The sequence below is a fragment of the Scyliorhinus torazame genome, chromosome 5 (assembly GCF_047496885.1).
Source record: "Scyliorhinus torazame isolate Kashiwa2021f chromosome 5, sScyTor2.1, whole genome shotgun sequence".
Classification (NCBI taxonomy): domain Eukaryota; kingdom Metazoa; phylum Chordata; class Chondrichthyes; order Carcharhiniformes; family Scyliorhinidae; genus Scyliorhinus; species Scyliorhinus torazame.
In genome coordinates, this window is record NC_092711.1 from 262,830,754 (window position 1) to 262,855,747 (window position 24,994).

A 24,994-nucleotide genomic window follows, 5' to 3' on the forward strand; every position below is an offset into this window, starting at 1 on the left:
GTCTCCACAGTGAACTGCGGAAGACCATATACATAATCTTGAAACTTGTCGATGCCAGTGAACAGGCCAAGGCACTCCTTCTCAATCTGGGCATAGCGCTGTTCTGTGGGGGTCATGGCCCACGACGCATAGGCGACTGAGGCCCATGATGCGGTGTCGTCTCGTTGCAGGAGTACCGCCCCAATGCCCGACTGGCTGGCGTCAGTTGAGATCTTTGTTTCCCGTGTGGTATCGAAATACGCCAGTCCCGGGGCAGTGGTGAGCTGGACCTTGAGCTCCTCCCATTCACTGGTGTGCCGGCAGCCACTGGAATTCCGTTGTCTTTTTGACCAGGTGGCGAAAAGCAGTCGTGTGCGAAGCAAGGTTAGGAATGAACTTCCCCAGGAACTTGACCATCCCGAGAAAGTGCAGCACTGCCTTCTTGTCTGATGGCTACTGCATGGCTGCAAGTGCTACCACTTTGTTGGCATCCGGCCGCACACCCGACCGGGAGATGTGGTTCCCCCCAAAACTTTAGCTCAGTCTGGCCGAAAGAGCCCTTGGCTCGGTTAAGGCGCAGGTCTTGATCTCGTATCCGTGCAAAGACACGCTGGAGACGACTGATGTGCTCCTGTGGTGTGGTTGACCAGATGATAACGTCGTCTACGTAGACGCGTACCCCTTCGATGCCCTCCATCATTTGTTCCATGATGCGATTGAACACCTCGGAGGCCGAGATGACGCCGAATGGCATCCTATTGTAGCAGTATCTGCCAAATGGAATGTTGAAAGTGCACAGCTTCCTGCTGGACTGATCCAATTGAATCTGCCAAAAGCCCTTTGAGACATCAAGCTTGGTGAATATCTTTGCCCGAGCCATTTCGCTCGTGATTTCTTCTCGTTTGGGTATGGGGTAGTGTTCCCTCATAATGTTGTAATTCAAATCTTTTGGGTCGATACAGATCCGGAGCTCGCCGGAGGGCTTCTTGACGCATACCATGGAGCTGACCCATGGCGTTGGCTCCGTGACCCGGGAAAGCACTCCTTGGTCCTGCAGGTCCTGCAGCTGCTGCTTGAGGCGGTTCTTGAGTGGTGCTGGGCCCCCAGGAGGTGCGTGAATGACCGGGGTGGAGTCCGGTTTGAGCCGTAAGTTGTAAGTGTAGGGCAGTGTGCCCATGCCCTCGAACACCTCCTGGTTGTGCGCGAGGAGTGAATGGAGCTGCTCCCTAAAGTCTGCATCCGGGAAATCGGATGTGCCTTCTGGAGACAGAGTGTGTACCCGCTGAACGAGGTGGAGGATCTTGCACGTCTGTGCGCCTAACAGAGAGTCCTTCGAGGATCCAACAATTTCAAAAGACAATGTGGCTTTATGTGAGTTGTGACTAACATCGAGCTGGCAGGACCCCGTGGCCGCGATGACATTTCCATTGTAGGCAACCAGCTGACAGTGGGATGGCAGTGTCGGTGGTTTAACCTTCAAGGTCTGGAAGGCTGACCATGCGAGGAGATTGGCGGAGGCACCAGTGTCCAGGCGAAATGTGATCTGTTGACCGTTGGGGTGGCACACCACTCATCGCCCGGATCAATGCTGTGCACTGGCAGCGGCCGGTGGTTCCGACTTGGGGACATCCGGTTCTTGTGGATTACCGCAACGCGGAAGGGCTCCCTATCTTCGGTATCACTAGTCTGCATTCTTTCAGGATATGACTCGGTGTAGGGGGGCTGAATCGCCCGCACGTCCCTGCGAGGTTGGCGGAATTGTTGGGAGTTGGCAGGTTGAGCTGCTCGACAGCAGGCAGCATAGTGGCCCATCCTGCCACAGCGGAGGCATTGTCGCGCTTTGGCTGGACATTGCCGTTTTAAATGGGTGGAGCCACAGTTGCCGCACGTCGTGACATCATGGCGTTTGTTGCGCCACTGTGCAAGAGCGGTGCGGTCCTGCGTAGAGCGCGCCTGCGCATCACGTCCCTCTGTGTCAACGTCCCCTCTTTTGGCACGTACAAGCGTGGGAGGCCTCGGAAAGTGCGTGAAATGGCCGCCCTCGTCCGGGCCGCGGGCCGGGAGGAACTCGATCGACTGGACCCGCTCCGCCTCATAGGACCCGTGCCGTTTCGATCGCCTGGATTTGGGAGTGATCGCGTTCTCATGGAGGACGCAGGTCTCGATGGCAGTCGCTAGGGTGAGGCGCTTTATTTTTAGGAGCTGCTGGCATAGGGTGTCCGAGATGACCCCAAAAACTATCTGATCCCGTATCATGGAGTCGGAGGTGGCCTCATAGCCGCAGGACTGCGCGAGGATACGGAGGTGTGTCAAGTAAGATTTGAAAGGCTCATCCTTACCCTGCAGGCGCTGCTGGAAGAGGTACCTGTCGAAGCTCTCATTGACTTCCACATTGAAATGTTCCTCAAATTTTAGCAGGAACGTCTTGTACTTCGTCTTGTCCTTGCCTTCCGCGAATGCCAGGGAGTTGTAGATGTGGATGGTGTGTTGCCCCGCTGTGGAGAGGAGGAGGGCGATCTTTCTGGTGTCCGATGCATTCTCCCTGTCTGTGGCTTCTAGAAATAGTTGGAAGCGCTGTTTAAACAGCTTCCAGTTGACACCAAGATTTCCAGTGATCTGGAGCGGCTGCGGCGGGCTGATGGTTTCCATGGCGCAGGATGGTGGGTTTCTGAAGAGGTGCAGGTAGGTCCCACAGTCGCTGTCGAGTTTCCAGTCCTGGTATCGTGTCGCGTTGGGTGTTCCGATACACAAACGAAGCCACACGGTTGTAGATGGTACAACTCTGTTTTATTATTTTGTACAATAATAACTATTAACTTCTGGCTGTGGTTCGTACTTCACCAGCTAACCTGTGGACCCAGCTCTAGCACTATCTTCATGAGGCACTCAGCACATGGTGTATGTCTGAGTGGCACGCTGTGAGATCTGTGCTCTGAGCTATCTCCTGGTAGAATGAGCGGGATCTGTGGTGTTCCCTGTTTTATAGTGCGTGTGCTCTCACTGGTGATTGGCTGCGATGTTGTGTGTGTGTTGGTTGGTCCAACTACCTGTCCATCAGTGTGTGTGTGTGATTGCACCATGATATGTTAATGTGGGTATCATGACACCTACCAGTCAATAAAGCAGCTATCTGTCTCCTACATCTAAGCCAATTTTGAATCCACCTTATCAAATCACCTTGTGTCGCATGTGCATTTGCCTTCTTTATACGTCTCCCATGTGGGGCCTTGTTAAAGGCTTTGCTGAAATCCATGTAAACTACATCAACTGCACTACCCTCATCTACGCAACTGGTCACATGCTCAGAAAATTCAATCAAATTTGTAGGCATGACCTCTTTACAAAACCTAATCCTGATCAAACCTTGCCTCCCCAAAGTGGAAATAGATTCTCTCCTTTAGAATTTTCCTCAATAGTTTCCCTACCAATGACGTGAGACTCGCTGGTCTACAGTTTCCTGACTTATCTCTACAACCTCTCTTAAATAGTGGAACCACATTAGCTGTTTTCCAGTTCTCTGGCACTTCCCCCGAGACCAGAGCCGAATTAACAATTTGGGTCAGCACCCTTGCAATCTCCTCCCTCTCTTCCCACAGCATCCTGGGACACAATTCATCCAGACCTGGAGATTTCTCCACTATTAAGCCTGCCAACACCTCCAATATCTTGTCACTCCCTGCGACATTTGCTCAAGAACCTCAGTTTCTCACTCCGAGTTCTAATTCTACCTCCTCATTTTCTTAGGTGAAGACAATTATGAAGTATTCGTTCAACATCCAGCCAATGTCCGCTGGCTCCACCCAGATTTACCCGTTGGTCACTAATGGGCACTACTCTTTCCCTGGTTAAATTCTTCCCATTTCTATACTTACAGAATATCTTGGGATTTTCTCTACTTTTACCAGCCAGAGTTTTCTCATATTCCCTCTTTGTTCTCATAATTGCTTTCTTGAGCGCCTCCTGCACTTCTGTACTCCACTAATGCCTCCGTTGATTTGGTCCCCTTCTACTTGCTAAAAGCTTCTCTTTTCCTTCTCCTCGCACCCTGAATATCTCTGGTTTTCCATGATTCTCTGGGCTTGTTACTTCTTCCAATTCCCTGGAGGGAATATGTTGGGCCTGTACCTTCCCCATTTCTTTTTTGAGTGCCCCCCACTGCTCTTCTGTAGATTGCCCACAAGTAACTCTTTCTAGTCTATCTTGGCCAGGTCCTGACTTATTTTATGAAAAAAAACACTTTCCCCGAATCCAAAATCGTTTTTTGCAACTTGTCCATTTCTTTGTCCATAACAAAATTAAATTATACCATGTTGTGGTCGCTATCACCCAACTGCTCCCCCACCAACACATCAACCACTTGTCAGGCTTCATTCCCCTGCATGGCTTCATTCTCCAGAATTAGGTCCAGCAGTGCAACGTCTGTTGTTGGACCATCTGCATTTTGAGATAAAAAGTTCTCGTGTATACATTTTATGAACTCCGCTACATCCAAGTCCTCAACACAGTGACTATCCTAATTAATGCTGGGAAAGTTGAAATCACGTAATATAATTGCCCTATTATTATTTTTACACACCTCTGCGAATTGCGCACATATTTGCTCTTCAATTTCTCGCTGACTATTTATAATAAACACCTACCAATGTGGTTGTTGCTTTTTTGTTCCTTAGCTCTACCCACAAAGCTTCATTTGTATCCCCCCCTGAACTGAGCTCTGATACTGGTGTAAGGACAATTTTGAACTTCACGTAAAAAGCTGAATATTTTGTTCACATTTTTCATTCTTCGATTTACTGAATGTTTGAAACTTAATCTGGAAACACCCATACATGATGATGTACGTGAGATTTGCATTTTCCATTCATGTTTTAAAGGCGTAAAGCTGTACTTCAGATTTGTGGGTATTTCTTCTTTGAAGAGAAATACTGATTTTACTGCCAAAATACTGATTTCTGTTGGAAAAGGTTGGCAGCTCTGTCACACCATTTGATTTCCTCAGTCTTTCCCAAGTCTTACGGTCCTTTATTTACATTTCATTCCAGCCTACTCCTCTTTCCCTGCTCCTTTGCTTCATCATTGGCACCCATTCCATCAGCCAATACTCCTGTGTTGCCACCATAATTTACCTTCCAAAGCCTCCAAACAACCAATCTCTTTGACTATGCTTTCACCCTGCCAAACCCCTCTCATTCCCTCTACATATCTTTTTCTTACCTCTGCTGTCTTCTGCATCGTAAAATACTTTGAGATGTCTCTCTGCATGTGAGGAACACAATACTGCAAGTTATTGGTTGTTTATTTCCCTGTTCTAGTCCTGCCTCAATTGGGGATATTTTTCAGTAATTCTCCGGTAGCACAGAAAGAAGCACAATCAGTTGAACCCAAGAGTGGGAGAGTGAAACATTGGGAAATGCATGAGCTCTTACAAAGTCTGGGTTGAAAAACAAAATGCGTAAGTACTCTGGACAACTAAGGGTGCAGAGATCATTATTGTTAGGAGTGGCAGAAACAAGTACAGGGACTTCAGTATGGGAAATAGTAAAACAAAATTGATGGACAGGACATATGAATTAAAACACGATTTTAAAAACACTTTGTGTTTTGTGATGAATTGTTCAATTTTTTAATGCAACAGGAGAATCCCCACCCAGCTGGATTGTTCTTGAAGATTAAAATCCTTTTGAAATGTGTTTCCTCCGATGTAGTTATTTCTGCAGGTAAGAAGTGGAGTTTGAACCTAGTTCTGCATGAACCAGAATGAGTTAAAATACATTATTTTAAAAACAAATTCATAGCATCATGATATAGAAGCAAAAATTAGTATTCGAGTAAAACTGCTAGTCAATTGTCAGGAATACCTTTGTTATAGTACAGTCGCTTTTAATTAGCTTAAATATATAAAATATTGAACCTTAAACAGATCAATTGATTTCTTAATCATATTATGGCTGAAAGTGTGAAAAGTTTTGCTGTTATACATTTTATAGCTAGTTTAAAGAGGCGATCAGAAGACAATATTTTTAAGTATTTTTATTCCAAACCAGTATACAAAATACACACAATTTCTCCCAAAACATATCACAATCCACAAAGTTTGACATATTTTCTCATCCCCCTCCCCCCATCCTGCCCTGCCCTAGCCCCCCTGCTGGTGACAAAGAAGTCCTCAAATAGGGACAAGAACATCCTCCATCTTTCAAAGAATCCCTCCACTGACCCTCAGAGAGCAAACTTTATTTATTTTCAATTTGTGCAACTCCGCCATACCCCCCAACCACACTGACACCCTCGGTGGCTCCACCGACCTTCACCCTAGTAGGATTCACTGCCGGGCAATTGGAGCGACAAAGACCACAACATTTCACCCTCCCCTCCACTATCTCTGCCAGCTCTGACATACAGAAAACCACCACCAGCTGTCACGGTGCCACCTTCACCCCCATGATCTCTGACAGTGCTTGGAAAATCGGGCTCCAAACCCTACCAACAAAACATGTGGACATGAATGGCTGGCCCCCTCCATTTCCCTTGCACTTGTCCTCTAAAATCATAGAATCCCTACAGTGCAGATTGAGGCCAATTGGCTCATCGAGTCTGCCCCGACCCTCTGAAAGAACACTCTACCTAGGCCCACCTCCTTGCAAACCCATAACCCCACCTAACCTTTGCACATTAATGGACAATGTAGCATGGTCAATCAACCCAACCTGCACATCTTTGGACTATGAAGAATCCAGCACGAATTTATGAAACAATATCACACTGTTACAACCTGCCTGAATCCTATTGACTGGGGACAATTGGTTATCCCATGACTCTTGGGGCGTATGAGCTCCCCCAATGAGGGGGGGCGGGGGCGATCATAAGTAGTTGCAGATGTATAAATAGAGCTGGCCAGTGTGGTACCGGCTAAAGAAAGAAACAGTGGTGAACTACTGCTGTTCTGTACGTATTGTAAATAAAGTTACTTTCTGATTGATTCCATAACTTCGTGCTGGATTCTTCATGGCCCTCACAAAACTGGCGACGAGGGTTAAAGTTGGCTAGCTCTCTACGCTGCTGAAGCCACTTCCTTGGACTTTTGTTGGATACAAGTTGGAAGTTCTTTTTCTGTTGAACCATGCCTCTTTACGGACGTTTTAATGTATTGAATGCTGCGCTGGGGAGTTGGAACCACTATGCATAACGGATGCGTTACTACTTCTGGGTGAATAACATCACCGAAAATGAATGCCAAATGGTCATTTTGCAAAATGCCTGTGGCGTACATACGTTTGTGGTGCTAAGAAACTTAAAAGCCAGCTGCACCTGACAGTAAAACGTTTGATGAACCTGTGACTTTGGTGGGCAACATTTTAACCCAACGCCATCCACGATAGTCCAGGGTTACCGATTTAACACCGCAGAGAAGACCCCTGGACAATCCCTCGCTGAGTTCGTATTCATTCTACACAGGATTGCGGTGTACTGTGACTATGATGACACTTTGTCAGAGATGTTACAAGACTGTTTGGTTTACGGCATAAACAACGCGGCCACACAGTGGAAACTTAGCCGGGCCGTCTTTGACTTTTCAACAGGCCATCCAGATAGTGTTGTCCTGAGAGAGCAGGAGCTTCAGGGAATGAAGGTGCATGCCTTGGGGTGCACCACCTGTCATGTGAGAGTACCTTTAAGAAATGGGTGGTTAAGAAATGTACCTTTAAGAAATGGGTGTTTATCAGTGATGTCAGAATGTGGGTGGAGCTGGGCTGTCTCTGCTTTTTACTTTCATTTTAGGCTTTTTGCTGCAAGGTGTGTTTTTCGTTTCGTTTTCAGTTAGAGCTGAAACCAGACACAGCAGGTGTACTGTTGATACCACTGACATGAAAAGACTATCTCTTGATCATTTGGTGAATTCAGAATTATAAATGTTCTCAGTAGTGAATGTAAACCTAATGTGCTTCTGTTAAAAGGTGTTTATTCTGTCTTCTGGATGTTGTTTGGGAAGTTATTAAGGATTACTTTGTGTTGTATTCTTTGGGGGTTGTATTTGAATTGATGGTTGCTAAGATGTTCACTATGTTTCAAAAAGGTTAACTTGAGTTTAAAAAATACGTTTTCCATTTCTGCTGTACCACACCTGTAGAGTGGGCCGTGTGCTCCCCATACCACAATCTATTAAAAGTTGTGGGTCAGGTGAACTCCATGCTATTCTTTGGGGTTCTCTAAACCCTGGCCCATAACACACCTCCTGTCCAAAAGTGTCTCCCGCACCCCTGGCATACCTTGGCTGGGGTGCCGTAAGGACCCACGGCGGTGGCCATCGGACGTTCCTCCCCGAAGGGAACCGTCTCGTGAACCAATGGATGAGGAGCCTAGTCAGTGTAGGAGTTGTGGGCGCAAGCATCGGTCTTGGACACATTAGAGGGCCTTCGTTCCAGTAGGAGCTGGGGCCAGTCCAGGGGCCTTACTTTACATTTGGATGAACCCAAGGGTGCTGCTCCCGAGGATGTGGAGACAGAGGGCGACTGCCTGCAGCTGCACTTTTTGGAGCTCCCCGAGTGGCCCTCCCTTAATGTAACGGTACGGTCCATGGTCTTTTGGGTCGGGACTGGTTGTGCCATTTGCAGCACATTCTTCAAACAGGTTCTGATGGTTTGACTGAGGTACTAGGATGATACCCAGCCCGGTTTGGGGAAGAATAAAATTTGCCTTGGCCCGTATTCAGGTTGACCCGGAAGCCACGCCGCGGTATTTCCCACGTGTCTGCACACTGTATTGTATCCGGCCTGCCTGTCGGTGAGTTTCCAGAAGCGAGAGTACTATTTTGGCACGGCATGGAAGGCAATGTGGTTTATGAGGGACAACGGATGGGGATGCGTTTGGTGTTTTGTTTGGTGGGGGAAGGTTACTGACAAGGGTGTGGTTGGTGTGACACAGTTGGAAAAAGATCGATGACGGACATCCAAGGGAGGGCTTGATGGGTCACGTGACAATGGCCAGGTGTTTCATTCAGGACTGGATATGAAGGTTGGGGGGGGGGGCGTTGGTTAATAAGTGGGTGGGTAACATTGTGGTCGATTCGGGGGGTGGGGGAGGTTTGTGATGGTTAGTGGAAAGTGGAGGGAATGCCGGTGATCTTGGGAAACGTTTGTGCCCCAAATTGGGATGACGTAGATTTTATGAGGCGGGTGCTCGTCAACATCCCTGACTTGGACTTGCGTCGGTTGATTATTGGGGGGGGGGGGCAGGATTTTAATACGGTTATAGAACTGAGCTTGGACCGGTTAAGTCCTAAGTTGACGAAGGAGCTGAAGAGGTTTATGGGGCACGTGGACGTCTGGGAGGCCAAGGATGAAGGAATTTTCACACTTCTCCCACATGCAGCAGGTGTACTCCCGACTGGATATCTTTGATTCACCTGAGGAAGGAGCTGCACTCCGAAAGCTAGTGATTCTAAACAAACCCGCAGACTTTAACCTGGTGTGTAAGACTTATTACCGTGCCCACCTCAGTCCAACATCGGCATCTCCACATCATGGATATCTTTGTGCTAGACGTGGCTTTGCTGGCGGGGTGGTGGAGTCGGAATATTCAGCGATTGTGGTCTCTGACCACGCGTCGCACTGGGTGGATTTGCACGCGGCCCAGGTGGGGGGGGGGGGTGTGGACAGCGCTCGCTGTGCAGGCTGTACATGGGGTGGTTGACAGATGAGATGTGCGAGCGGGTGAGGGCTGCCATTCTGGGGTATGTGGAGATAAACAACACTGGGGAGGTCACGACCACCACGCAGCACTCAAGGCGCTGGTCAGTGGGGAGTTTAGGGAATTTTATCTCGATTCGGGCACACAGGGTGAAGGTAGAGCGGGCAGAGATGGCAAGGCTGGTAGCCGGGATTTAGAGAGAAGACAGGAGGTATCCGGAAGCCCCAGAGGCTGGGCTGTTGAAGGAGAGGTAGAGGCTCCAGATAGAGTTTGGATTAGTGTCCACAGAGAAGGTGGACACTAGCCCAAGGGGCAGTTATGGGGGGTATGAGGGGTGTATAAGTACGGGGATAAGGCAAGCAGGATGTTGGCTCATCAGTTTAAGAAACTAGAGGCGACGAGGGAGATTGGCAGAGTGAGGGATGATCAGGTTAAGATGGTGATGGACCCAGAGGGTGTGAATGGCAGGTTTGAGTCGTTCTGCAGAAGGTTATACGAGTCGGGGTCCCTGACCAGAGAGAGGGGCTGCGGTGGACTGGGTGAGTTTGGGGTATTTTCGGCTGCATCGGGGAACGAGGCAGGGGTGCCCGCTCTCCCTGTTGCTTTTCGCCTTTTCTTTAGAGCCGCTGGCAATGGCGCTTAGAACATAGAACATTACAGCGCAGTACAGGCCCTTCGGCCCTCAATGTTGCGCCGACCTGTGAAACCACTCTAAACTCCATCTACACTTTTCCCCTATTGTCCATATGTCTATCCAATGACCATTTGAATGTCCTTCGTGTTGGCGAGTCCACTATTGTTGCAGGCAGGGCATTCCACGCCCTTACTACTCTCTAAGTAAAGAACCTACCTCTGACATCTGTCTTATATCTATCTCCCCTTAATTTAAAGATATGTCCCCTAGTCCTAGATATCACCATGCGAAGAAAAAGGCTCTCACTGTCCACCCTATCTAATCCTCTGATCATCTTGTATGCCTCAATTAAGTCACCTCTTAACCTTCTTTTCTCTAACGAAAACAGCCTCAAGTCCCTCCGCATTCCCTCATAAGATCTTCCCTCCATACCAGGCAACATTCTGGTAAATCTCCTCTGCACCCTTTCCAATGCTTCCACATCCTTCCTATAATGCGGCGACCAGAATTGCACGCAATACTCCAAATGCGACAGAGGTTATGCAGATATTGAGGGAGTTTGGAGATTTTTCGGGATATAGGCTTAATATGGAGAAGAGTTAGCTTTTCGTAGTACACCCCGGGGATCAGGGAAGAGGGATAGACGCCCTGCCGTTAAGGAGAGTGGAAAGGAGCTTCAGATATTTGGGGATTCAGGTAGCCAAGAGCTGGGGAACTATACACAAACTCAATCTGACGCGGCTGGTGGAGCAGATGGAGGAGGATTTCAAAAGGTGGGATATGCTGCCGCTCTCTCTGGCGGGCAGAGTGCAGGCGGTAAAGGTGATGGTCCTCCCAAGGTTTCTTTTTGTGTTTCAATGTCTCCCCATTTTGATTACTAAGGCCTTTTTTAAGAAAATAGATAAGAGCGTTATGAGATTCGTGTGGGCGGGGAAGACCCCGAGGGTAAGGAGGGGGTTCCTGCAGCACAGCAGGGGGACTGGCGTTGCCGAATTTGGACGACTATTACTGGGCTGCCAATGTGGCGATGGTTTGCAAGTGGATGAGGGAGGGAGAGGGGGCGGCGTGGAAGAGGCTGGAGATGGCGTCCTGTAAAGGAACGAGCCTAAAGGCGCTGGTGACGGCGCCGCTACCGCTCTCCCCGAAAAGGTATACCACGAACCCAGTGGTGGTGGCAACCTTAAAGATCTGGGGGCAATGGAGGTGACATAGGGGGGTGACGGGTGCCTCGGTGTGGTCCCCGATCAGGAATAACCATAGGTTTGTCCCAGGAAGGATGGACGGAGGGTTCAAGAGCTGGCACCGGGCAGGAATTAGGAAATTGAGAGACTTGTTTAGAGAGAGGGAGTTTGCGAGCCCGGGAGCGCTGGAGGAAAAGTATGAGTTGCCTCCGGGGAATATCTTCAGATATATGCAAGTGAGGGCGTTTACGAGGCAACAGGTGAGGGAATTTCCGCTGCTCCCGACACGGAATCCAGGATAGAGTGATTTCGGGGGTATGGGTCGGGGAGGGCAAAGTGTCTGAAATATATCAGGAGATGAGCGACGAGGGGGAGGCGCTGGTAGAGGAGCTGAAAGGAAAATGGGAAGAAGCTGGGGGAGGAGATTGAGGAGGGGCTGTGGGCTGATGCCCGAAGTATGGTAAAATTCCTCTTCCTCGTGTGCCAGGCTTAGCCTGATAAAGTTCAAGGTTCCACACAGAGCACACATGACGGGAGCTAGGCTGAGCAGGTTCTTCGGAGTGGAGGACAGGTGCGGGAGGTGCTTGGGAAGCCCGGCGAACCACACACATGTTCTGGTCGTGTCCGGCACTGGATGAGTACTGGAGGGGAGTGGCAAGAGTGATTTCAACGGTGGTGAAGGTCCAGGTCAAGCCAGGCTGGGGGTTAGCTATATTTGGGGTAGCGCAAGAGCCGGGAGTGCAGGAAGCGAAAGAGGCCGATATTCTGGCCTTTGCGTCCCTGGTAGCCCGGCGAAGGATCTTACTTACGTGGAAGGAAGCGAAACCCCCCGGCGTGGAGGCCTGGATAAACGATATGGCAGGGTTCATAAAACTGGAACGGATGAAGTTTGCGTTGAGAGGATTGGTTCAGGGGTTCTCCGGGCGGTGGCAACCGTTCCTTGACTATCTCGCGGAACGTTAAGGGAAAATAGATAGCAGCAGCAGCCCAGAGAGGGGGGGTGGGGGGCGAGCACTATTTTTTGTTACTTTGCTGGTTCACTATTTTATTTAAATAATGTTACTTATTAGTTATTGTGTTATCTCTTATGTTGATTTGTAAAGTGGAAAAATTGAGTTTGAAAACTTTAATAAAGTTTATTTTTTTACAAAAATGCGGCTGCACCAGAGTGTTGTATAGCTGCAACATGACCTCATGGCTCCTAAACTCAATCCCTCTACCAATAAAAGCCAACACACCGTACGCCTTCTTAACGACCCTCTCAACCTGGGTGGCAACTTTCAGGGATCTATGTACATGGACACCGAGATCTCTCTGCTCATCCACTACCAAAAATCTTACCATTAGCCCAGTCCTCTGTCTTCCTTCCAAAATGAATCACCTCACACTTTTCTGCATTAAACTCCATTTGCCACCTCTCAGCCCAGCACTGCGGCTTATCTATGTCCCGCTGTGTGGTAGTATGTATTGGGGGTCATGTGGGACTGGAAGCCCTAATGTCATTGGCTGACAGATCCCGGGTCCTGGTTGGCCGTTGACCTCTAGCTCCGCCCTGAAGGCGGAGTATAAGAAGCCGGAGTCTTCCCCCGCAGGCCAGTTTACTATCGAGCTGCGGGGGAACAGACACGCTTAATAAAGCCTCATCGACTTCACTCTATTCGTCTCACGGAGTCTTTGTGCGCTACAATTTATTAAGCGTGCCTAAAAAGGACTATGGAGCTCAGGATCATTCCGGAATGCCTGAGGATCAGCCCCCACGCAGTGAACGCGGCAGCAGCCTTCAAGCACTGGCAGACTTGCTTCGAGGCGTACCTCAGAACGACCACCGGCCGGGTCTCAGAAGACCAAAAACTGCAGGTCCTGCACTCGAGGGTGAGCACGGAGATTTTCTCCCTCATCGAAGACTCGGAGGATTTCCAGACGGCGTTCGCAGCACTGAAAAGTCTCTATGTCCGGCCAGTTAACCAAATCTACGCTCGCTACCAGCTCGCGACGAGACGGCAAGCTCCCGGAGAATCGATGGACGTGTTCTACGCCGCGCTGCTGATTTTGGGACGAGCCTGCAGCTGCCCGTCGGTGAACGCAAACGAACACACGGACATGTTAATGCGCGACGCTTTTGTGGCAGGTATGCAATCCTCCCAAATCCGCCAAAGACTTCTAGAAAAAGAGTCGCTAGGACTCTCAGAGGCCCGGGCCCTAGCAGCCTCCCTAGACATGGCTGCGCGTAATACCCGCGCCTACGGCCCCGACCGCGCGGCGACCCATTGGGCCCCGTACGTACCCGTCGCGGCATCCCCCCCCCCCCCCCCGGACACCCCACAGGCTTGCGCGGTCCAAACGCCGAGTCGCACCGGGGCGCCCGCTGTTATTTCTGCGGCCAGGCGAAACAACCCCGGCAGCGCTGCCCGGCCCGCGCAGCTATCTGCAAAAGCTGCGGGAAAAAGGGCCATTATGCGGTTGTGTGCCGGTCCCGCGAGGTCGCCGCTGTCCCGGGAGCACAGGGAGCCCTGCAAGCAGTTTACGCGCCCCAACCCCCCCAGCACGCCATGTACGACCCGCAGGCGCAGCCGCTCTGGGTCCCGACCACCGTGGTCCCGGGAGAACTGGGAGCTCTGCACGCCACCTACGCTCCCCAACCCCCCTCCCCGCAGCCCATGTATGACCTGCCGCCGGCGCTACCGCTTTGGGTCCCGGCCAACACTCTCCACGGAGAGGAGGGAGTTTTGCGCGTCCCTAACGCCACCCTAACCCCCACCCCGCGCCCCACGCCTGACGCGCCGGCGCCACCTACTTGGGCCCCGACCACTGCTGTCCCCGGTGAGGGAGCTCCGCGCGGTACTAGCGCTCGCGGTCATAGCGCTCCCCAGCACACCATGTGCGACCCGCAGACGCCGCCATTTTGGGTCCCGGCCACCATGAGGGGAGGAGGGACGCCGTCATCCTGGACCGCCCCAGACCTGTACGACGCATGGGGGTGGCCATTTTGTCCACCCCCGCCGCCATCTTGTGACCCCCCAGCCACATGCGATGTATGGGGGCGGCCATTTTGTCCATCCCCGACGCCATCTTGGACGGCAACAACGGACCCCACTCCACTACTACAACCACTTCTCGCTTCAATCACACTCGAACAAGCTCGGCCCCGGACACTCCAGACGACGACGACAACGGTGCTAATAAACGGCCACGAGACGCCATGCCTAGTCGACTCCGGGAGCACGGAGAGCTTTATACACCCCGACACGGTAAGACGCTGTCCCTTGACCACCTATCCCAGCGCACAAAAGATTTCCCTAGCTGCAGAATCCCACTCCGTACAGATCCAGGGATTCTGCATAGTTACCCTAACGGTGCAGGGGAGGGAGTTCAAAAACTACAAACTAAACGTCCTTCCCCAACTCTGTGCCCCCACCTTGCTGGGATTAGATTTCCAATGCAATCTACAGAGCCTTACGTTCAAATTCGGCGGCCCCATACCCCCACTCACTATCTGCGGCCTCGCAACCCTCAAGGTGCAACCCCCGTCCTTGTTTGCGAACCTCACCCCGGATTGTAAACCCGTCGCCACTAGGAGCAGACGGTACAGTGCCCAGGACCGGACCTTCATTCGGTCCGAAGTCCAGCGGCTACTAAAGGAGGGCATAATCCAGGCCAGCAATAGTCCCTGGAGAGCGCAGGTGGTAGTAGTGAAGACAGGGGAGAAACAAAGGATGGTCATAGACTATAGCCAGACCATCAACAGGTACACACAACTAGACGCGTACCCTCTCCCCCGCATATCCGACATGGTCAACTGGATTGCCCAATATAAAGTCTTCTCCACCGTGGACCTCAAGTCCGCCTACCATCAGCTCCCCATCCGCCCAAGTGACCGCAAGTACACAGCCTTCGAGGCAGACGGGCAATTATACCATTTCCTACGGGTCCCTTTTGGCGTCACAAACGGGGTCTCGGTCTTCCAACGGGAGATGGACCGAATGGTTGATCAACATGGTTGCGGGCCACATTCCTGTATCTCGACAATGTAACCATCTGCGGCCACGATCAGCAGGACCACGACGCCAACCTCCAAAAATTCCTCCAGACCGCCAAAGCCTTGAACCTCACGTCCAACGAGGACAAGTGCGTTTTTAGCACCGATCGGCTAGCCATTCTGGGCTACGTAGTGCGCAATGGGATAATAGGCCCCGACCCCGAACGTATGCGCGCACTCATGGAATTTCCCCCCCCGCACTGCCCAAAAGCCCTGAAACGCTGCTTGGGGTTCTTTTCATACTAAGCCCAGTGGGTCCCCCAGTACGCAGACAAGGCCCGCCCCCTAATACAGACCACGACCTTCCCTCTGTCGACAGAGGCTTGCCAGGCCTTCAGCCGCATCAAAGCGGATATCGCAAAGGCCACGATGCGCGCCATCGACGAGTCCCTCCCCTTCCAGGTCGAGAGCGACGCCTCCGACGTAGCTCTAGCGGCCACCCTTAACCAAGCGGGCAGACCCGTGGCTTTTTTCTCCCGGACCCTCCACGCCTCAGAAATCCGCCACTCTTCAGTAGAAAAGGAAGCCCAAGCCATAGTGGAAGCTGTGCGACATTGGAGGCATTACCTGGCCGGCAGGAGATTCACTCTCCTCACGGACCAACGGTCGGTAGCCTTCATGTTCGATAATGCACAGCGGGGCAAAATCAAAAACGACAAGATCTTAAGGTGGAGGATCGAGCTCTCCACCTTCAACTATGAGATTTTGTATCGTCCCGGAAAGCTGAACGAGCCGTCCGATGCCCTATCCCGCGGCACATGTGCCAATGCACAAATTAACTGCCTCCAAACCCTCCACGAGGACCTCTGCCACCCGGGGGTCACTCGGTTTTACCACTTCATCAAGTCCCGCAATCTCCCATACTCTTTAGAGGAGGTCCGTACAGTCACAAGGGACTGCCACATCTGCGCGGAATGCAAGCCGCATTTTTTCAGGCCAGATGGAGCGCACCTGATTAAGGCTTCCCGCCCCTTTGAACGCCTCAGTCTCGATTTCAAAGGGCCCCTCCCCTCCACCGACCGCAACGCATATTTTCTTAATGTGGTGGATGAATACTCCCGCTTCCCTTTTGCCATTCCCTGTTCTGACATGACCGCGCGCGGCCACAGTCATTAAAGCCCTGAACAGCATCTTCACACTGTTCGGTTACCCCGCTTACGTCCACAGCGACAGGGGGTCCTCTTTCATGAGTGACGAGCTGCGCCAGTTCCTGCTCAGCAAGGGCATAGCCTCAAGCAGGACGACCAGCTACAACCCCCGGGGGAACGGGCAAGTAGAGAGGGAGAACGGCACGGTCTGGAAGGCCGTCCTACTGGCCCTACGGTCCAGGGACCTCCCAGTTTCACGGTGGCAGGAGGTCCTCCCGGACGCTCTCCACTCCATCCGGTCGTTATTATGTACGAGCACTAATCAAACTCCTCATGAGCGTCTCCTTGTTTTCCCTAGGAGGTCCTCCTCTGGAACGTCGCTGCCGACCTGGCTGGCGGCCCCAGGACCCATCCTGCTCCGAAAGCATGTGCGGGCACATAAGGCGGACCCCTTGGTCGAAAGGGTTCACCTCCTCCACGCGAACCCCCAGTACGCCTACGTGGAGTACCCCGATGGCCGACAGGACACGGTCTCCCTACGGGATCTGGCGCCCGCCAGCAACACGCACCCCCCCCCCGACATCATCAACCCAACCCCCCCCCCCCCCCCCCCCCTTCCTGCCACCGCCGCACCCCGCGACCGCCCTCTTCCCAGGAGGATCGGTCCCCCTCCCCTCAGCACCGACCAAGAATAAAGCCCAAGCTGAAACCGTAAGGTTCCTGGAGGCGACGACAACGGTACAAGCACCACCACCACCGGGGCCGAGGCGATCGACACGGACGACAAGACCACCCGACCGACTCGTGGCGTCGATCTAAAACTAAATATGGACTTTCACAAGAACATTTTGCTTTTCTTCCCATACCCTCTGTAAATAGTTGCAACAGGACAAAATTGTACAATACTGTATTGCCTTGCGAATGTTTTTTTTTTTCTTTTCCTCCCAGGACCAGCCCTGTAAACCCTTACCACCATACGAAGCATCACCCCGCCGGGTTCATTTTTGACAAGGGGTGAATGTGGTAGTATGTATTGGGGGTCATGTGGGACTGGAAGCCCTAATGTCATTGGCTGACAGATCCCGGGTCCTGGTTGGCCGTTGACCTCTAGCTCCGCCCTGAAGGCGGAGTATAAGAAGCCGGAGTCTTCCCCCGCAGGCCAGTTTACTATCAAGCTGCGGGGGAACAGACACGCTTAATAAAGCCTCATCGACTTCACTCTATTCGTCTCACGGAGTCTTTGTGCGCTACACTCTGTAACTTGTAACATCCTTCCGCACTGTCCACAACCCATCCTTGTACGCCCTCCTCCAGGTAATTTATAAAAATGACAAACAGCAGTGGCCCCAAAACAGATCCTTGTGGTACACCACTAGTAACTGGACTCCAGTCTGAACTTTTCCCATCAACCACCACCCTTTGTCTTCTTCCAGCTAGCCAATTTCTGATCCAAACTGCTAAATCACTGGAGAGGGATTGAGCTGGAGGGGGTCAAGCAGAGGGTATCACTGTATGCAAACAATCTGTTATATTTCATCCGTTGGGCAGTATCGGGGATGGGGATATCAGAGGAATTTGGCTGTATTTCGGGATACTAGTTGAATATGGGAAAGAGCGATGTGTTCCCGATTGATTCTAGTGGGCAGGAGAGGATGTGAGGGGAACTGCTGTTCAGGGTGCTAGGGGCGAGCTTTAGATACTTGGGTATCTATGTGGAGTCAGCTGCACAAGGTGAACCGGACTCGGCTGGTGCAGATGAAAGTGGATCTCTAAAGGTGGGATATGTTGCCTCTGACAGTTAAAAATGACGATGCTGCCAACATTCTGGTTTGTTGTTCATAACCTCCCAATTTTCAATCCAAATTTGTTTTTTAAGAAGGTTAATGCATTGATCTCTGGGTTTGTGTGGGCGGGAAAGACCCAAGAGATTAGGAGGGTCATTCTGGATGGGGATGGGGGGAGTGGCTGGCGCTGGCGAACATGGTAAACTACTGAGTGGCGAATATTGCTATGGTTCGGAAATGTGTTGTGGGGTAGGGTCGGCGTGGGGCCGAATGGAGGTGGCATCGTGTAGGGAAACAAGTTTGAAGGCTTTGTTGGTTGTCAGCGCCTCTGCTATTCTCGCCAGCCAGGTATTCCTTGAGCCTAGTGGTGGTGTAGGTCCTAAAGGTGTGGGGGCAGTGGAGGCAGCATCTGGGACTGGAGGGTGCCTCAGTGTGGGTGCTGATCTGTGACAGCCATTGATTTGCTCTGGGCGGTTCAGATGCGAGGTTTCGGGGGTGCAGTAAGCAGGGATCGAGCAATTTGGAGATCTATTCATAGGGACAAATTTGCGAGTTTGGAGGATGTGGAGAAAGAGTATGAGCTGCCATGGGGAACGGCTTTCAGTACCTCCAGGTCCGGGATTTCGTAAGTAGAGACGTGCCGCCCTTGGGCTCCCGCCCCCTCAGGTTTCATGACAAGGTGCTGTCGAGGGACACGATTGAGGAGGAGAAGATGTCCGATGTTTACAAGGAATTGATGGACTGGGAGGGAACATAAAGCACAAGTGGGAGGAGGAGCTGGGAGGGAAGGTGGGGGCCGAGTCATGGGCAGAGGCTTTGCGGATGGTGAGTGCGTCCTTGTGTGCGAGGTTATGCCTCATCCAATTTAAAGTAATAGATCGGGTGCATATGACAGTAGCAAGGATGAGTAGGTTCTTTGAGAGGGGTAGAGGATAGGTGTTGTGGGTATGGGGTGGGGGTAGTCGCCGCAAATCACATCCACGTGTTCTGGGCGTGTCCATGTCTGAGGGGGTTCTGGCAGAGGTTCTCAGACGTGATGTCCGAGGTGCTCGGGGTGGAGGTGGTCCCAAATCCAGAAGTAGCGATATTCGGGGTGTCGGAATACCCGGTAGTCCAGGGGGTGAGAGAAGCCGATGTTCTGACCTTTGCCTCCCTGATAGCCCGGAGACGGATTTTACCTGGATTTGGAGCTGTTGAAAGCGGGAGTGTGGGTGAACCATCTGGTGGAATTCTTGAGGCTGGAGAACGTCAAGTTCTTCTTGAGGGAGTTAGCGGATGGGTTCACTCAAAGGTGGAAGCCGTTTATTGATTTCTTTCAGGAGGTTTGAGGGGTCAGCGGGGGGTGGGGTTAACATGGGGAAGGCAGGATGTGAGAAGGGTGGTATTAGGGGAGCAGGGGGTGAGTGTTGGTTGTTTATAATGTTGTATGGTGGTTGTTCTGCTTTTGTTTCTTTATATGAAAATGCCTTGAATAAAATATTTTTTAAGAAAGGAACCACGAGACAATCTTCAGGCCTGCAAACATTTTCACCCACATTCTTAAGGATTGTAAATAAGTATATGATTGGAAATTCCTGTTATAATTTTCTAGTAATCCAAGTGCATGTTATATCTCTAGAAATCATGTTTTCTTATGTCTGCGTTTGGCAAATAGTCTGTTTCGTTTCACATTTTGTGATAGGATACCATTATATCCTTCTGGATTGGATTTGTTTATTGTCACGTGTACCGAGGTACAGTGAAAAGTATTTTTCTGCGCGCAGCTCAACAGATCATTAAGTACATGAGAAGAAAAGGGAATTAAAAAAAATACATAATAGGGCAACACAATATTCTGAATTAAATTTACAAAAATGCCTGCTGTTTTTTAAATCACAGAGCTAAACGTTTTGCGGGGTGGGTAGGGGGTGTTAAAAGATTCCTTGAATGATGCATCTTGTGGTCCGTATTCACTTCAAGCCTCTTGTGAGGTCATTTTGCATGGCATTAGTGCTGTGGAGTCTACTTGGAGAGTGTGGTCAGTCTAAAATTTGGTGTCACCAAACGTTGCAGCTTTGTTCGATGCAAATGGCTGTGATGCAGCCTCCGCTGAAATTCCTTGGTAGGTCTATCAGTGCCTCAGAATTGTGTCATGAAAGTGGGTGGGCTTCCAGTTTCCAGTGTGATAAGGTGGGAAACCAATAAATTAGATGTCAATGAGGCCAAGGTGTAAAATTAGCATGGGCTTTAAACCGTGGGGCAGCAAATTTATTTTGCACCTGACCTCATCTGAAATCTGACCATTAAAATCAACCTTATTATGGGGCAGCATGGTGGCGCAGTGGTCAGCACTGCTACCTACGGCGCTGAGTGCCCGAGATCGATCCCAGCCCGGGTCACTGTCTGTGTGGAGTTTTCACATTCTCCCCAGGTCTGTGTCGGTTTCACCCCACAAAGATGTGCAGGTTCGGTGGATTCGCCATGCTAAACTGCCCCTTAATTGGAAAAAAATAATTAGGTACTCTAAATTTATTTTTAAAAATCGACCTTATTGTTTTGGATACTATGCGTCTCCTTGATATTCTGCTGCAGTGCTGGGAAGAAAAAGTGTTGCACACTGCTTTACAATTACCATCTTTATTGATCCTCTAGAATCCAAAATATTAACCAGTTGGATGGATACTTATGTTGCTTTTTTAGAGAGGTAAAAAGGAATCTGTATGGTCATCACGCATGCTCCAACAAAATTGACAAAAAGTTAATGTTTATTGGTCATTACAGTTTTCACAGTGGTACTGGTTGGGAGAGTATTAGCGCCACAGTCCCAGGTTTGATTCCCGCTTGGGTCACTCTGCGAGTCTGCACGTTCTCCCCATGCCTGCGTGGGTTTCCTACGGGTGCTCCAGTTTCCTCCCACAAGTCCCCAAAAAAGATGGGCCTGTTAGGTGAATTGGACGTTCTGAATTCTTCCTCATTGTACCCGTACAGGCACCGGAATGTGGCGACTAGGGGATTTTCACAGTAACTTCATTGCAGTGTTAATGTAAGCCTACTTGTGACAATAATAAAGATTATTATTATTGTTAACAGCATTCCTTGACAATAAAAGCACATTTCTGTGGGTGCTGGAATCTGAAACCAATAAAAAAAATGCTCGAAAATTTCACCAGTTCTGGCAACATCTGTAGGGAGAGAAAAGAGCTACGTTTTGACGCTTTGTCAAAGCCAAAAGACATAGAAAGTGGGAAATATTTATACTGTGGAGTAAGAGAGTGAAAGATGAGTCATTGTCACAGAAACCAGGGGAACAGAGTCTAATAGCCACAGAAACCAAGGGGAAAGAGTGCTAATGGCAATCCCCAGAGAGAACAAAAGGTGTGAAAGGTCAAACAGCAGAGAAACTAACATCAGTGGGTAAACTCTGACAGGTGTAGATGTGGGGGAGGGGAAGGGGGAAGCAAAGAGGAGAAAAGGTAAGGAAAGAGGGGATAGGATTGGGGGGATAAATATATATAAAGAAAGACGAGAAAGAAAGATGGTAAAAGACAGTTAAAATGAAATGGGATGAAAACAAAGGGGTCGAGGTGGAGTAGAGCTAATCATCGCAAGTTGTTGAATTTGATGTTGAGATCGGAAGGCTGTAGCGTGCCGAACCGAAAGATGAGCTTCACTGGAACATTGCAGCAGGCCAAGGACAGACATATGGGCATGAGAGCAGGGTCTTGTGTGAAAATGGCTAGCCTAACGGGAAGGTCAGGGTCCTGAATGTGCACAGACCAAAAGTGCTCAGCAAAGCGATCACCCAGTCTGCGTTTGGTCTCTCCGATATGTGGTGATCCGAAGTGTTCGTATTTAAGCAGATCAGGTAAAAACTAGAGCACTTTGTCACAACAGGAACAGTTTGCAGGAACTGACATTTTGTGATGCTGTGTTTTATTTATTTTGGTTCATTTTAGCAGTTGAAGATCTTCTTGGAAAAGTATCACTTGATGTTTGTCTTGAAGCTGCAAAACTACTCTTGGAGCATAACCGGTCAGTGAAATCATCTTAAAGTAACCCATATCTTACTTCAAGATTATTGGCTGGATTTTTGTTTTTAACTACTTGGGCATTGAGGATGAGCGGGGTTCTATAAGGTGTGTCTGATTCTTTTTGCATGTTCAGTGATATTTAATATCAAAGTGCTAAGACTGAAAATTTTTTTTTTAAAATAATATTTTATTGAAAATTTTTGGTCAACCAACACAGTACATTGTGCATCCTTTACACAACATTGTAACAATACAGATAATAATGACCTTTTTTAAATTTAAACAAAAACAACAACATTAAGACTGAAAATTAACCTACATATGTTGGTTTGAATTTCCCGACAAACCTTTTCAGTATCACATTTTACATTCACAGGTTTGTGGGGAATGTTCCTTTTGCAAATTCTTGGCTCCACATTTCGCATTCCATGTCAAAGATAAAAAAACAAAGAAAAGTACAGCACAGGAACAGGCCCTTCCGCCCTCCAAGCCTGTGCCGACCATGCTGCCCGTCTAAACTAAAATCTTCTACACTTCCTGGGTCCATATCTCTCTATTCCCATCCTATTCATATATTTGTCAAGATGCCCCTTAAATCTATCGTCCCTGCTTCCACCACCTCCTCCGGCACTACCCTCTGTGTAAAAAAAACTTGCCTCGTACATCTCTAAACCTTGCCCCTCGCACCTTAAACCTATGCCCCCTAGTAATTGACCCCTTTACCCTGGGGAAAAAGCCTCTGACTATCCACTCTGTCTATGCCCCTCATAATTTTGTAGACCTCTACCAGGTCACCCCTCAACCTCCGTCGTTCAGTGAGAACAAACCAAGTTTATTTAACCTCTCCTCATAGCTAATGCCCTCCATACCAGCCAACATCCTGGTAATTTTCTCTTCTGCATCCTCTCTAAATCCTCCACATCCTTCTGGTAGTGTGGTGACCAGAATTGAACACTATACTCCAAGTGTGGCCTAAATAAGGTTCTATACAGCTGCAACATGACTTGCCAATTCTTATACTCAATGCCCCGGCCAATGAAGGCAAGCATGCCGTATACCTTCTTGCCTATCTTCTCCACCTGTGTTGGCCCTTTCAGTGACTTGTGGACCTGTATACCTAGATCTCTCCGACTTTCAATACTCTTGAGGGTCCTACCATTCACTGTATATTCCCTACCTGCATTAGACCTTCCAAAATGCATTACCTCACATTTGTCTGGATTAAACTCCATCTGCCATCTCTCCGCCGAAGTCTCCAAATGATCTAAAATCCTCTGACAGTCCTCATCGCTATCCGCAATTCCACCAACCTTTGTGTCGTCTGCAGACTTACTAATCAGACCAGTTACATTTTCCTCCAAATCCTTTATATATACTACGAACAGCAAAGGTCCCAGCACTGATCCCTGCGGAACACCACTAGTCACAGCCCTCCAATTAGAAAAGCGCCCTTCCATTCCTACTCTCTGCCTTCTATGACCTAGCCAGTTCTGTATCCATCTTGCCAGCTCACCCCTGATCCCGTGTGACTTCACCTTTTGTACCAGTCTACCATGAGGGACCTTGTCAACGGCCTTACTGAAGTCCATACAGACAACATCCACTGCCTTACCTGTATCATTCATCTTTGTGACCTCTTTGAAAAACTCTTATCAAGTTAGTGAGACACGACCTCCCCTTCACAAACCATGCTGCCTCTCGCAAATACGTCCATTTGCTTCCAAATGGGAGTAGATCCTGTCTCGAAGAATTCTCTCCAGTAATTTCCCTACCACGACGTAAGGATTACCGGCCTGTAGTTCCCTGGATTATCCTTGCTACCCTTCTTAAACAAAGGAACAACATTGGCTATTCTCCAGTCCTCCGGGACATCACCTGAAGACAGTGAGGATCCAAAGATTTCTGTCAAGGCCTCAGCAGTTTCCTCTCTAGCCTCCTTCAGTATTCTGGGGTAGATCCCATCAGGCCCAGGGGACTTATCTACCGTAATATTTTTCAAGAAGCCCAACACCTCGTCTTTTTGGATCTCAATGTGACCCAGGCTATCTAAACACCCTTCTCCAGACTCAACATCCACCAATTCCTTCTCTTTGGTTAATACTGCGGCAAAGTATTCATTTAGTACCTCGCCCATTTCCTCTGGCTCCACACATAGATTCTCTTGCCTATCCTTCAGTGGTCCAACCCTTTCCCTGGCTACCCACTTGCTTATTATGTACGTGTAGAAAGCCTTGGGATTTTCCTTAACCCTATTTGCCAATGACTTTTCGTGACCCCTTCTAGCCCTCCTGACTCCTTGCTTAAGTTCCTTCCTACTTTCCTTATATTCCAGACAGGCTTCGTCTGTTCCCAGCCTTCTAGCCCTGACACATGCCTCCTTTTTCTTTTTGACGAGGCCTACAATATCTCTCGTTATCCAAGGTTCCCGAAATTTGCCGTATTTATCCTTCCGCACCGGAACATGCCGGTCCTGAATTCCTTTCAACTGACATTTGAAAGCCTCCCACATGCCAGATGTTGATTTACCCTCAAACATCCGCCCCCAATCTAGGTTCTTCAGTTCCCGCCTAATATTGTTATAATTAGCCTTCCCCC

General features: G+C 49.7%; 1 protein-coding gene across 1 annotated transcript in view; it reads left to right on the plus strand.

Moving 5' to 3' along the window:
- Positions 1-24,994, plus strand: part of tex11 (testis expressed 11) — a 447,334-nt gene that overhangs the window by 172,441 nt on the left and 249,899 nt on the right. Inside the window, exons 12-13 of the mRNA XM_072501531.1 lie at positions 5,615-5,696; positions 22,325-22,400. Of these exons, the coding sequence (XP_072357632.1) occupies positions 5,615-5,696; positions 22,325-22,400 (158 nt within the window). The remainder of the gene's footprint in view (positions 1-5,614; positions 5,697-22,324; positions 22,401-24,994) is intronic.